This window comes from Pristiophorus japonicus, chromosome 2 (assembly GCF_044704955.1).
Source record: "Pristiophorus japonicus isolate sPriJap1 chromosome 2, sPriJap1.hap1, whole genome shotgun sequence".
NCBI lineage: Eukaryota > Metazoa > Chordata > Chondrichthyes > Pristiophoridae > Pristiophorus > Pristiophorus japonicus.
This window is the reverse complement of record NC_091978.1, coordinates 85,443,852-85,458,883: the sequence shown is the minus strand read 5'-3', so window position 1 is coordinate 85,458,883 and position 15,032 is coordinate 85,443,852. Positions and strand designations below refer to the sequence as shown.

The window sequence follows — 15,032 nt, the reverse complement described above, 5'->3', positions numbered from 1 at the left end:
AGAAAGTGATTTCACTGTTAAATGGCCAAACATTATGAAGTTTATGCTCCCTTGCTCTGGATTCCCCATCAGAGGAAATAATTACTCTATCTACCTGGGAGTGGCTGTGGTGTCCCATGGGGTTCAGTTCTCGGGCGACTTCTGTTCATGGTGTATAGTAATGATTTGAATATAGGCCCAGAGGAAATGGTGTTGAAATTTGAAGCTAATACCTAAATAGAAGGTTTAAGTTAATGCTTTAGAAGAGCAAAGGAATTGATTAAGATGGGGGAATGGGCTAAAAAGTGGCAGATTGAATTTGATGTCTGCACATGTGATGTGATACATTTTGGTAAAAAAATTAACTGCAGTATTTGCACTCTGAATTGAAGTAGGCTGAATGCGGTTCAAAAACAGGGATTTAGAGTTTACAGGACATTAAAGGCTTGGTTGTTGTAGCTGTTTAGAAGCTAATGGGATTCTAGGTTTTATCACAAGATACAGGATATGAAAGCCAAGAGGTAATGATAAGCCTACATAAAACCTGAAGAGTACTGTGCAGTATTAGGTTTCACACTATTGGAAGGATATTGAGGCTTTGGAGAGGGTACAACACCAATTCATTTGGGTGCTGCCTGCTATGAGGAAATAAAAATGCTAAGACAGTGTTGAAAAATTGTTTTTTTTTTGTTTGAATAACACTGGATGATATGATGGAAATGCTTAAACTTATGGTAGAATGGGATAGGGTAGATAGAAGATATGATACTTATAAAGCATCTCAATGTTTTTATACGTTAACAGGCATTGTATAAATGCAAACTTGTTGTAGTCGAGGGGGCCATAAATACAAGATTAAATGCAAGAGATTTATAACTGAGCAAGAAAATCTCTGCAGAGCTGAGATTGTGAAATTCACTACCAGGGTCACTGGTCGAGGCAAAAACTATGTCCATGTTCAAGATAAGATTGACTAAAGGATAAAGGGATCTGGGAACAGTGTGGGTAAATTTGATTAGATCTATGTTGCTTAGCTATGTTGCTATGTTGTGTAGCGAGTTGGTCTTACCGCAGGTGAAGGGTCCACAGCCAGCTAGGGAATGGAAGACCAACAGGAAGAGCAGTGCAAGGAAGGTAGTGCAGGGGTCCCCTGCGGTCATCCCCCTGCAAAACAGATGCACCGTTTTGAGTACTGTTGAGGGGGATGACTCATCAGGGGAGGGCAGCAGCAGCCAAGTTTATGGCACCGTGACTGGCTCTGCTGCACAGGAGGGCAGGAAAAAGAGTGGGAGAGCGATAGTGATAGGGGATTCGATTGTAAGGGGAATAGATAGGCGTTTCTGTGGCCGCAACCGAGACTCCAGGATGGTATGTTGCCTCCCTGGTGCAAGGGTCAAGGATGTCTCGGAGTGGGTGCAGGACATTCTGAAAAGGGAGGGTGAACAGCCAGTTGTCGTTGTGCACATTGGTACCAACGATATAGGTAAAAAAAAAGGAATGAGGTGCTACGAGACAAATTTAAGGAGCTAGGAGCTAAATTAAAACGTAGGACCTTAAAAGTAGTAATCTTGGGATTGCTACCAGTGCCACGTGCTAGTCAGAGTAGGAATCGCAAGATAGCTCAGATGAATACGTGGCTTGAGCAGTGGTGCAGCAGGGAGGGATTCAAATTCCTGGGGCATTGAAACCGGTTCTGGGGGAGGTGGGACCAGTACAAACCGGACGGTCTGCACCTGTGCAGGACCGGAACCAATGTCCTAGGGGGAGTGTTTGCTAGTGCTGTTGGGGAGGAGTTAAACTAATATGGCAGGGGGATGGGAACCAATGCAGGGAGACAGAGGGAAACAAAAAGGAGACAAAAGCAAAAGACAGAAAGGAGATGAGGAAAAGTGGAGGGCAGAGAAACCCAAGGCAAAAAACAAAAAGGGCCACCGAATATAAAGGGGCTGCAGGAGGGGTCAAAACTAAAAATCATGGTTTAAAAACTAGGATTAAAACACTCTACCTAAACGCACGCAGCATTCGCAATAAAATAAATGAGTTGACGGCACAAATCATTACAAATGGGTATGATTTGGTGGCCATTACAGAAACACGGTTGGAGATTGGCCAAGACTGGGAATTAAACATTCAGGGGTATCTGACGATTCGGAAAGATAGACAAGAAGGGAAAGGAGATGGGGTAGCTCTGTTAATAAAGGATGATATCAGGGCAGTTGTGAGAGACGATATTGGCTCTAATGAACAAAATGTTGAATCATTGTGGGTGGAGATTAGAGATAGTCAGGGGAAAAAGTCACTGGTGGGCGTAGTTTATAGGCCCCCAAATAATAACTTCACGGTGGGGCGGGCAATAATCAAGGGAATAATGGAGACATGTGAAAAAGGAACGGCAGTAGTCATGGGGGATTTTAACCTACATATCGATTGGTCAAATCAAATCGCACGGGGTAGCCTGGAGGAGGAATTCATAGAATGCATACGGGATTGTTTCTTCGAACAGTATGTTACAGAACCGACAAGGGAGCAAGCTATCTTAGATCTGGTCCTGTATAATGAGATAGGAATTATAAATGATCTCCAAGTAAAAGATCCTCTCGGAATGAGTGATCACAGTACAGTTGAATTTGTAATACAGATTGAGGGTGAGGAAGTTGTGTCAGAAACGAGCGTACTATGCTTAAACAAAGGTGACTACAGTGGGATGAGGGCAGAGTTGGCTAAAGTAGACTGGAAACACAGACTAAATGGTGGCACAATTGAGGAACCGTGGAGGACTTTTAAGGAGCTCTTTCATAGTGCGCAACAAAAATATATTCCAGTGAAAAAGAAGGGCGGTAAGAGAAGGGATAACCAGCCGTGGATAACCAAGGAAATAAAGGAGACTATCAAATTAAAGATGTATAAGGTGGCCAAGGTTAGTGGGAAACTAGAAGATTGGGAAAATTTTAAACAACAGCAAAGAATGACTAAAAAAGCAATAAAGAAAGGAAAGATAGATTACGAAGGTAAACTTGCGCAAAACATAAAAACAGATAGTAAAAGCTTTTACAGATATATAAAACGGAAAAGAGTGACTAAAGTAAATGTTGGTCCCTTAGAAGATGAGAAGGGGGCTTTAATAATGGGAAATGTGGAAATGGCGGAGACCTTAAACAATTATTTTGCTTCGGTCTTCACAGTGGAAGACACAAAAACCATGCCAAAAATTGTTGGTCACAGGATTGTGGGAAGGGAGGACCTTGAGACAATCACTATCACTAGGGGGGTAGTGCTGGACAGGCTAATGGGACTCAAGGTAGACAAGTCCCCTGGTCCTGATGAAATGCATCCCAGGGTATTAAAAGAGATGGCGGAAGTTATAATCTAACAAAATTCTCTGGACTCTGGGGAGGTACCAGCGGATTGGAAAGCAGCTAATGTAAAGCCTCTGTTTAAAAAAGGGGGCAGACAAAAGGCAGGTAACTATAGGCCGGTTAGTTTAACATTTGTAGTGGGGAAAATGCTTGAAGCTATCATTAAGGAAGAAATAGCGGGACATCTAGATAGGAATAGTGCAATCAAGCAGACGCAGCATGGATTCATGAAGGGGAAATCATGTTTAACTAATTTACTGGAATTCTTTGAGGATATAACGAGCTTGGTAGATAGAGGTGTACCGATGGATGTGGTGTATTTAGATTTCCAAAAGGCATTCGATAAGATGCCACACAAAAGGTTACTGCAGAAGATAGAGGTACGCGGAGTCAGAGGAAATGTATTAGCATGGATACAGAATTGGCTGGCGAACAGAAAGCAGAGAGTCGGGATAAATGGGTCCTTTTCGGGTTGGAAATCGGTGGTGAGTGGTGTGCCACAGGGATCGGTGCTGGGACCACAACTGTTTACAATATACATAGATGACCTGGAAGAGGGGACAGAGTGTAGTTCAACAAAATTTGCAGATGACACAAAGATTAGTGGGAAAGCGGGTTGTGTAGAGGACACGGAGAGGCTGCAAAGAGATTTAGATAGGTTAAGCGAATGGGCTAAGGTTTGGCAGATGGAATACAATGTCGGAAAGTGTGAGGTCATCCACCTTGGGGGGAAAAAAACAGTAAAAGGGACTATTATTTGAATGGGGAGAAATTACAACATGCTGAGGTGCAGAGGGACCTGGGGGTCCTTGTGCATGAATCCCAAAAAGTTAGTTTGCAGGTGCAGCAGGTAATCAGGAAGACGAATGGAATGTTGGCCTTCATTGCGAGAGGGATGGAGGACAAAAGCAGGGAGGTCCTGCTGCAACTGTATAGGATATTGGTAAGGCCGCACTTGGAGTACTGCGTGCAGTTTTGGTCACCTTACTTAAGGAAGGATATATTGGCTTTGGAGGGGGTACAGAGACGATTCACTAAGCTGATTCCGGAGATGAGGGGGTTACCTTATGATAGATTGAGGAGACTGGGTCTTTACTCGTTGGAGTTCAGAAGGATGAGGTGTGATCTTATAGAAACATTTAAAATAATGAAAGGGATAGACAAGATAGAGGCAGAGAGGTTGTTTCCACTGGTCGGGGAGACTAGAACTAGGGGGCACAGCCTCAAAATATGGGGGAGCCAATTTAAAACCGAGTTGAGAAGGAATTTCTTCTCCGAGGGTTGTGAATCTATGGAATTCTCTGCCCAAGGGAGCAGTTGAGGCTAGCTCATTGAATGTATTCAAGTCACAGATAGATAGATTTTTAACCAATAAGGAAATTAAGGGTTACGCGGAGCGGGCGGGCGGGTAAGTGGAGCTGAGTCCATGGCCAGGTCAGCCATGATTTTGTTCAATGGCGGAGTGGGCTCGAGGGGCCAGATGGCCTACTCCTGTTCCTAATTCTTGTGTTCTTATGTTACGTGAAGGGTAAACTCCTACATTGATTGGTTGAGCTGAACGGCCAATTTATGTGTTGTACCTTCTAACCTCTATGGAAGGCCATGTGATGGTAATTGGTAACTTGTTTAGAAGTGCACTATGCCAGATACTGTCAAAGGCTTGGAGATGTTCACGGCAATAATGGATGATTGATTAATAATGGATGCTCAAGAACAGAGCTTCAACCGTAATCAACATCAGCTACAAGATTACCAGTGGAATGGCTATATCAAAAACCAAACTAGCAGTCATGAGTTAGAACAGAACTTTTGAGCTCATGAGTAATTTGGTTAACAGTACGACTATCCTTTGAGGGGATTCTGATGATAACTGAAATGTTAAGAGGTATCGCTTTATTTAGAGTTCGGGTGTACAATAGCAAATTTTATGTAATATATGGCGAAGTGTATAATTCATTTGTCAGCAGCAAGGCTCCACCTGGGGAAGATCTTTTTGGTTTTGTTGCTAAAGGAGTTGTCACTGTTACAAATAGCAGCAGAAACTTGTTTAATTTATTTTTTACTGCTGGGTCACGGGAAAGTTCCTGTTGGGTTGTTGGTTCTGTGTTCCACATACACAAGGTAAGATAACCAGCATATATCACATTTTGTTTTAGGGCGCTTGATGTAATATCCAGATGATCCAAAACATGAGATTTGCTGAGTAAGCTAATGAACTGGAATATTGGTGGTTAATTTAATACCCCTCACATTGTTGAAATGATGGCGCATATCCCTGCAGTTCATGCTATCTTCCCAAAGAATTCTCAGTAATTGCAATCAAATTAACCAGATCTTTCTCCATTACATCCAGTCACATTATAAGGATTAATAGCTGAAGCTTACTTTACTGATTAGAGACTAGACTAAACTTTCTTGACGACAATAAAGAATGGATTAAAAATAAGTCGGCGAGAGGTGTGTGGTGAGGCAGTCGGGACTTCGGAGAGAGGCCTATAAAAGGCACAGCAGGGAGTCCGGGGCCCAGAGTCGAGGAGGTGCGTGGAGAGGCGGAGCTTGTGCAGCTACAGGGAGAAGGCAAAAAAGTAGAAAGAAATAGAAAGGTGACGTCACAGCCAAGGGGGTTGGTGATTGGAGAGTAGTTTTTCATTTCTTTTTTCTCTTCTATAACAGTGAGTAACTTTTAACATTGTTGTTGCCAATTTAAGTGTATCTAAGGGTTAAGTCATGGCAGGAGAGCTCGGTCACGTGATATGCTCCTCCTGTACCATGTGGGAACTCGGGGACATTTCCGGTGTCCCTGACAACTACATCTGCGGGAAGTGTATCTGCCTCCAGCTCCTGACGGACCGCATTGCGGAATTGGAGCTGAGGGGTGGATTCACTCTGGAGCATCCACGATGCTGAGAATGACGTGAGTAGCACGTGTAGCGAGTTGGTCTTAAAGCAGGAGAAGAGTCCACAGCCAGCTAGCGAATGGAAGACCAGCAGGAAGAGTAGTGCAAGGAAGTTAGTGCAGGGGTCCCCTGTGGTCATTCCCCTGCAAAACAGATACACTGCTTTGAGTACTGTTGAGGGGGATGACTCATCAGGGGAGGGCAGCAGCAGCCAAGTTCATGGCACCGTGGCTGGCTCTGCTGCACATGAGGGCAGGAAAAAGAGTGGGAGAGCGATAGTGATAGGGGATTCAATTGTGAGGGGAATAGATAGATGTTTCTGCGGCCGCAACCGAGACTCCAGGATGGTATGTTGCCTCCCTGGTGCAAGGGTCAAGGATGTCTCTGAGCGGGTGCAGGACATTCTAAAAAAGGGAGGGAGAACAGCCAGTTGTCGTGGTGCACGTTGGTACCAACGACATAGGTTTTAAAAAAAAAAAAGGGATAAGATCCTACGAAACGAATTTAAGGAGCTAGGAGCTAAATTTAAAAATAGGACCTCAAAAGTAGTAATCTCGGGATTGCTACCAGTGCCACGTGCTAGTCAGAGTAGGAATCGCAGGAAAGCGCAGATGAATACGTGGCTTGAGCAGTGGTGCAGCAGGAAGGGATTCAAATTCCTGGGGCATTGGAACCGGTTCTGGGGGAGGTGGGACCAGTACGAACCGGACGGGTCTGTACCTGTGCAGGACCGGAACCAATGTCCTAGGGGGAGTGTTTGCTAGTGCTGTTGGGGAGGAGTTAAACTAATATGGCAGGGGGATGGGAACCAATGCAGGGAGACAGAGGGAAACAAAAAGGAGACAAAAGCAAAAGACAGAAAGGAGATGAGGAAAAGTGGAGGGCAGAGAAACCCAAGCCAAAGAACAAAAAGGGCCACTGTACAGCAAAATTCTAAAAGGACAAAGGGTGTTAAAAAAACAAGCCTGAAGGCTTTGTGTCTTAATGCAAGGAGTATCCGTAATAAGGTGGTGAATTAACTGTGCAAATAGATGTTAACAAATATGATGTGATTGGGATTACAGAGACGTGGCTCCAGGATGATCAGGGCTGGGAACTCAACATCCAGGGGTATTCAACATTCAGGAAGGATAGAATAAAAGGAAAAGGAGGTGGGGTAGCATTGCTGGTTAAAGAGGAGATTAATGCAATAGTTAGGAAGGACATTAGCTTGGATGATGTGGAATATGGGTAGAGCTGCAGAACACCAAAGGGCAAAAAAAGTTAGTGGGAGTTGTGTACAGACCTCCAAACAGTAGTAGTGATGTTGGGGAGGGCATCAAACATGAAATTAGGGGTGCATGCAATAAAGGTGCAGCAGTTATAATGGTGACTTTAATATGCACATAGATTGGGCTAGCCAAACTGGAAGCAATACGGTGGAGGAGGATTTCCTAGAGTGCATAAGGGATGGTTTTCTAGACCAATATGTCGAGGAACCAAGAGGGGAGGCCATCTTAGATTGGTTCTTGTGTAATGAAAGAGGATTAATTAGCAATCTCGTTATGCGAGGCCCCTTGGGGAAGAGTGACCATAATATGGTGGAATTCTGCATTAGGATGGAAAATGAAACAGTTAATTCAGAGACCATGGTCCAGAACGTAAAGAAGGGTAACTTTGAAGGTATGAGTCGTGAATTGGCTAGGATAGATTGGCAAATGATACTTGAGGGGTTGACTGTGGATGGGCAATGGCAGACATTTAGAGACCGCATGGATGAACTACAACAATTGTACATTCCTGTCTGGCATAAAAATAAAAAAGGGAAGGTGGCTCAACCGTGGCTATCAAGGGAAATCAGGGATAGTATTAAAGCCAAGGAAGTGGCATACAAATTGGCCAGAAATAGCAGCGAACCCGGGACTGGGAGAAATTTAGAACTCAGCAGAGGAGGACAAAGGGTTTGATTAGGGCAGGGAAAATGGAGTACGAGAAGAAGCTTGCAGGAAACATTAAGACGGATTGCAAAAGTTTCTATAGATATGTAAAGAGAAAAAGGTTAGTAAAGACAAACGTAGGTCCCCTGCAGTCAGAATCAGGGGAAGTCATAACTGGGAACAAAGAAATGGCAGACCAATTGAACAAGTACTTTGGTTCGGTATTCACTGAGGAGGACACAAACAACCTTCTGGATATAAAAGGGGTCAGAGGGTCTAGTAAGGAGGAGGAACTGAGGGAAATCCTTCTTAGTCGGGAAATTGTGTTGGGGAAATTGATGGGATTGAAGGCCGATAAATCCCCAGGGTCTGATGGACTGCATCCAATAGTACGTAAGGAGGTGGCCTTGGAAATAGTGGATGCATTGACAGTCATTTTCCAACATTCCATTGACTCTGGATCAGTTCCTATGGAGTGGAGGGTAGCCAATGTAACCCCACTTTTTAAAAAAGGAGGGAGAGAGAAAACAGGGAATTATAGACCGGTCAGCCTGACCTCAGTGGTGGGTAAAATGATGGAATCAATTATTAAGGATGTCATAGGAGCGCATTTGGAAAGAGGTGACATGATGGGTCCAAGTCAGCATGGATTTGTGAAAGGGAAATCATGCTTGACAAATCTTCTGGAATTTTTTGAGGATGTTTCCAGTCGAGTGGACAAGTTGATGTAGTATATTTGGACTTTCAGAAGGCTTTCGACAAGGTCCCACACAAGGTTAAAGCACATGGGATTGGGGGTAGTGTGCTGACATGGATTGAGAACTGGTTGTCAGACAGGAAGCAAAGAGTAGGAGTAAATGGGTACTTTTCAGAATGGCAGGCAGTGACTCGTGGGGTACTGCAAGGTTCTGTGCTGGGGCCCCAGCTGTTTACACTGTACATTAATGATTTAGATGAGGGGATTAAATGTAGTATGTCCAAATTTGCGGATGACACTAAGTTGGGTGGCGGTGTGAGATGCGAGGAGGATGCTATGAGGCTGCAGAGTGACTTGGATAGGTTCGGTGAGTGGGCAAATGCATGGCAGATGAAGTATAATGTGGATAAATGTGAGGTTATCCACTTTGGTGGTAAAAACAGAGAGACAGACTATTATCTGAATGGTGACCGATTAGGAAAAGGGGAGGTGCAACGAGACCTGGGTGTCATGGTACATCAGTCATTGAAGGTTGGCATGCAGGTACAGCTGGCGGTTAAGAAAGCAAATGGCATGTTGGTCTTCATAGCGAGGGGATTTGAGTACAGGGGCATGGAGGTGTTGCTACAGTTGTACAGGGCCTTGGTGAGGCCACACCTGGAGTATTGTGTACAGTTTTGGTCTCCTAACTTGAGGAAGGACATTCTTGCTATTGAGGGAGTGCAGCGAAGATTCACCAGACTGATTCCCGGGATGGTGGGACTGACCCATCAAGAAAGACTGGATCAACTGGGCTTGTAGTCACTGGAGTTCAGAAGAATGAGAGGGGACCTCATAGAAACGTTTAAAATTCTGATGGGTTCAGACAGGTTAGATGCAGGAAGAATGTTCCCAATGTTGGGGAAGTCCCGAACCAGGGGTCACAGTCTAAGGATAAGGGGTAAGCCATTTAGGACCGAGGTGAGGAGAAACTTCTTCACCCAGAGAGTGGTGAACCTGTGGAATTCTCTACCACAGAAAGTTTGAGGCCAATTCACTAAATATATTCAAAAAGGAGTTAGATGAAGTCCTTACTACTCAGGGGATCAAGGGGTATGGCGAGAAAGCAGGAATGGGGTACTGAAGTTGCATGTTCAGCCATGAACTCATTGAATGGTGGTGCAGGCTAGAAGGCCGAATGGCCTACTCCTGCCCCTATTTTCTATGTTTCTATAAGTTTGCAAGAATTAAAAATGCTACAAAAACTATACCTGTAAAACTGGCAAAGTTTTACCTTTTTGCCCTATTTTCTCCCCTTTAAACATCATCTCTCCTGGAGGTGTTGGCTCTTTCTTGGGTATATTTCTATGGGCATAGGCAGCCCTCTGGTGCTTGTCCAAGTAAACATCGTATTGTGTGAACCCAGACAGTGGGTGTCAGCAGGTTATTTAATTGTGAAGGGCATTGCAGCTGACTCAAATCCTCTGCTCACCCAACATCCACGCAAGCACTCATTACCAGCACAGATAACTGGGTAATGACCAAGGTTAGAAATGTCTCCCCCACTTCCTGGTAAAGCATACCAAGGGGAATTATAGGACCCATCTAGTCGAGATCAGTCAAGTCAGCACAGAACAGTAACTTCTGTAATGTTACAGAAGTGTGCATGTGAATGTCGTGAGGATGAGATCAGGGTTCATTATGATTGCCCCCCCCCGGTAAAGTAGCTAGCTGGCACATTGGCCACTTGGGTGGTGAGGTACTGGAAAGCAATTGGTATACTTGAAACTACCCTCAAAGTATACTGCCCTCAGGAGAGGAAGGAATGGGAGAAAATTGTTGATTGAGGGAAGGACAAAAAAAAAAGCACTGGCATCTGTTTCTAATCCACTTTTTAAAAAATTTAGCAAGTATAAAATCAATCAATTATAATTCAAATACAGACTCGTGAAGAAATTGGTTAGAACCGAAGAAGTTTACAGCACAGAAAGAGGCCATTCAGCTCATCAAGTCTGCCGGTTCTTTAATGGAGCAATCCAGAATTAATCCCATTGCTCCACTTTCTCCCCATAGTTTTGTACCTTCCTCTGCTTTAAATATTTATCCAATTTTCTCTTAAAAGGTACAATAGTCCCTGCTTCAACAAGTGCTAAACCATGCATTCCATGTTCCAAAAACCTTCTGTGCAAAGAAACTTCTCCTAACCGCCCCACCCCTCTTCACTCTTAGTAACAATTTTAAATTGATAATTCCTCAACATTGGCTCCACAACCAGAGTATTTCCTTATTCATTCAAAATTCTTCACAATTTTTTAAAACTCTTATTAAATCCCCTCTTGGCCTTTCCAGTGGAAATAGTCTCTCTATATTGAGGTTTTCCTGAACTATCATTTCTCATCCCTGGCAGCATCCTGGTGAATCTTCCTATAAAGACAACTTGAATGTAATGTCCTTTTTGTAATGGAGTACTGAAAACTGCACATAGTTAACTGTGGCTTAACCAATGTTTTGCACAGATTGATTTTTTTTTACTCATGCTCTATGCCCTTATTTATTGGTTAACAGAAGGTAACCCACTAAATAATCCTGTTTCAGCCATAACAGGACAAAATTGATAGCAGACTGCTGTACGTCTACTTGCAGCAACTCTCTCTGAAGCCAGTATTGTTGCTTGTATGCGACCAGGTTAACTCCCATGTCATCTTTCAGTTCCTCAAACAGTCCAATTGCATTTGTATTCAAAAATAAAATAAGAACATTTGCTGTACAGTGGTTCCTTAAAAGTTTAAATGTTACACCCAAGTAACGTTATAATCATTGGCATGTTGGAACTACTTGGTTCTAGCAACAGCTTGGTTTTGTTTGGATAACAGCAAGAGGCCCTTTAACTAGACTGCTGAGGATACTGCTGCTCTTGTGTGCTGTTTTATTAATGTTGCATGGCTTTTTGGAAACTGTTTTGAGTTTTCGATTCTTTCAGTGTTTAGTGAAATCATAGTTAACAGTTTGGCTGCAGTTACATAAATAACTTGCTGGTAGATACAGTATATAGTCATTAAGGAATGGGAAAATGTTTCATCATTCACAGATGGGTGTCCATTTATCTTAAATCTGGTAAAAAGTCTGCTAAACAATACAGTCAATTGCTTTTGAACAACTGCTAAACCTTGCAGTTTTATATCTAGCAATGACAGTGATCCTTGTTTTGAAGATAAAATTAAATGTTGAGGACTAACTAATCAGGTGGGGGTGAAACATATTGCACAAAATTATATCAATTTTGCTGGGCGTATCTAATCTGAAGTGCATTTGGAAGTGTTTTATGCTGTAACACATTTTAACATTTTTAACACACACATTCAACCTGTGTTCCACATACTGGTTATAGGGCTAAGCAAGAAACAAGTTGATTTCTGTACAGTTCAACATTTTCATATTTTTGCAGTGGTTCTGGCATTAGAGATACAACTAGTCCATGGCTCCTGTTACTTTGTTCAAAGTATCTTCAGTCATTTAACAAAAACCTCAGGGATGTAACACAAACATTATGTGCTGTGTTGTTAATAGGACTTCTGGGCACATTATAATGTATTTTTTTTTAAGAATCTATCTCAAATGTTTTTTGTTGAAACTTTTTTCCCTGCTATTCGTCATATCTTGAGGGATGACTCCCTTATTGATGTATGGTTACATGGGCAGCAGTTGCCATCCAGTGCCTCACCCAATTGCCGTGATACATTTGTGAACCTTAACATTGAATGTGAAAGGCATCACAGCTGAGTCAGATGCTGTCCCCACCCAGTGTCGACACACAATTTGAACAGTGATCAGGAGAAAGAACCCTGGCTGAATATTTTCCCCATTTCATAAATGAGAGGTGCTGTGGCCACTTGTGTCCCTACCTCTTCCCTAACTGAGCACACCTAATTCAGCACAGGCCAGATACTGAACTTGGGATCTTCCTGGCCCATATGGTTCAGAGATGGTTACTTGCCCTCTGAGCCACTGAAAGAACACAATTAAATTTCTCATTTATTTAAATCTGTTTTTTTTAATGTAACAGTAATGTTCCTCTTAATTAATTTTTAGTAATTGACCTTTTCTACAATTGACGACTAGCTTTTTCATTGCACTTTTAATTTGACTCTTCTGATGGATTTATTTTATATTCTTACAGAATCACGATGAAACATGGAGGAATTACTTTTCAGACATCGACCACTTCCCGAATGCAGTCTATACACATTGTTACGACTCCTCTGGAACAAAGCTCTTTGTTGCAGGGGGTCCGCTGCCTTCAGGTCTTCATGGAAATTATGCAGGCCTATGGAGCTAATAACCCCTTGCCATGTACTGTATTTGTAGATCTGTTGCATTTTATTTCTTGGGTTTTCACATTGCAGTAATCCTTCCAATGTTTTAAATATTGTGTGAAATACACAATATTTTTTGTTTCAGCTATATGACTGTCCTTTATTTCTTTTAATTTACGTCAGTGCTTCTCAGTAGGTTTCCATTTCCTTCTTGACAAGTTTCTTACTGAAAACGTATGTAGATTAAAACTGGTTCACTACTGATAGTGAGATAGGGTCCTTTAATTATTGCGTGACCACTGCCAGATTTTCTGTGAAAGTTTGGAGGGGTGTAATGTGTGTAAAGGTACTTTGTGTCAATTAAATACAAAAAAACTTAATTGATTCTGTGCAGGAGTGATGCATTACCTTCACATATATCGAAATATGTTAATGTTTTTAGTCCATGTTTCTAATGGACTTGTAATTCTACTTGTAACAAAATGTTGAATGTTTTGAAGTATAGGCCTAATGATGCCCAAAGAAATTCATAAATTATTAATAAAGCTGTATGAATGGAAATTGTACATTTTTAAATTGTAACTTCAGGGTCTTGAGCAGAAGTTTATGATAGGATTTACTTCTGCGCTTGAACGAATGGCAAATGGTTACAATTGCTTAATGTTTTGGGGACAAAGAGGTATTGAATAGCAAGGAGACCAAGTTAAAATAGCAGTCATATCAAAAATAATTATAGTTGGATACAGCTATTCCAATTTATATACCAGTTAATAGCTACTCTTTTAACACGTTAATTTAAAGGCACACTTTATTTTGTATAAAATTAGCTGTTGTATAATTTACAGCATTAGGTGCACAGAAATATTTAGGATCATTTTGCTGGCAATGGATGTTCCTATTAAAAAGTATCTAGCATATACTGGTACAGTCCCTATTGGAAATTAAAGGTTTTTTTTTTAGCATATTTGTTATTGAAATAGCATAATCGAAACAATCTTGCTAAGAAAGGAATTTTACAATTAGGGTAATCATATCTTGATGGAGTTTTTGATGCATTTAATTGGGTGACATCTGAGACATAGTAATGTCTGTGTGTCAAACTAAAATAAAATTATTTGGTACTATAGTATATAAAAACAGAAAATGCTGGAAATAATCAGGACAGGCAGCATCTGTGGAGAGAGAAACCAAGTTGACACTTCAGGTTGATGGCCTTTCATCAGAACCAGAAAATTAGAGATGTAACCAGTTTTAAGCAAGTACAGAGGCAGGGGAAGGGAAGAGAACAAAAGGGACAGTTTGTGATGGGGTGAAAGGCAGGAGTGATTTAAATGACACAAGGGATGAGTGTGGAAAGCAATAGGAGGTGGTAATAGGACAAGTTTTTTTTTAAAAACCAAGCTGGGTTTAAGGAAGCTGTAAATGGCAACAGCAGACCTGAAATTATTGAACTCAATGGAGGATGTAAAGTGCATAATCGAAAGATGAAGTGCTTTTCCAATGAAGCTCAACGGAACCTTGAACAGTGTAGGAGGCCAAGGTCAGTGTGGAAGTGGAATAAAGAATTTAAATGGTCATGCTCACTGAATGAATGGAGGTGTTCAGCAAAGCAATCACCCTGTTGTGTCCTTGGATGATCTAATAATGACTCCACGAGGCAATGTGTTGTACTTGAACTGTAGTGACCTTAGTCCTTTATTTGTTAACTCCAGAGTGAAGATCACACCTGGTGGCCTGCCTTTTATACAAGGCCAGGCACACCTGTACAGGTAACCTACAAGCCTCCCACTGCTGTGCCCTCTGGTGGCACACCTTGTGATAGTACCAACAGTAGCCATGTAGTGTAGAGGAGACCGCAATGTGAGCAGTGAATATAGTATACTGAATTGAAATAA

The 15,032-nt window shown here is 42.1% G+C and overlaps 1 protein-coding gene across 1 annotated transcript in view; it reads left to right on the top strand.

The window, feature by feature from the left end:
* The window catches only part of dcaf12 (DDB1 and CUL4 associated factor 12), a 153,422-nt gene extending 139,742 nt beyond the window's left edge, over window positions 1-13,680 (top strand). The window contains exon 9 of the mRNA XM_070862475.1: window positions 13,002-13,680. Within this exon, the coding sequence (XP_070718576.1) occupies window positions 13,002-13,160 (159 nt within the window). The 3' untranslated portion in view covers window positions 13,161-13,680. The remainder of the gene's footprint in view (window positions 1-13,001) is intronic.
* The last annotated feature ends 1,352 nt before the right edge of the window (window positions 13,681-15,032 follow it).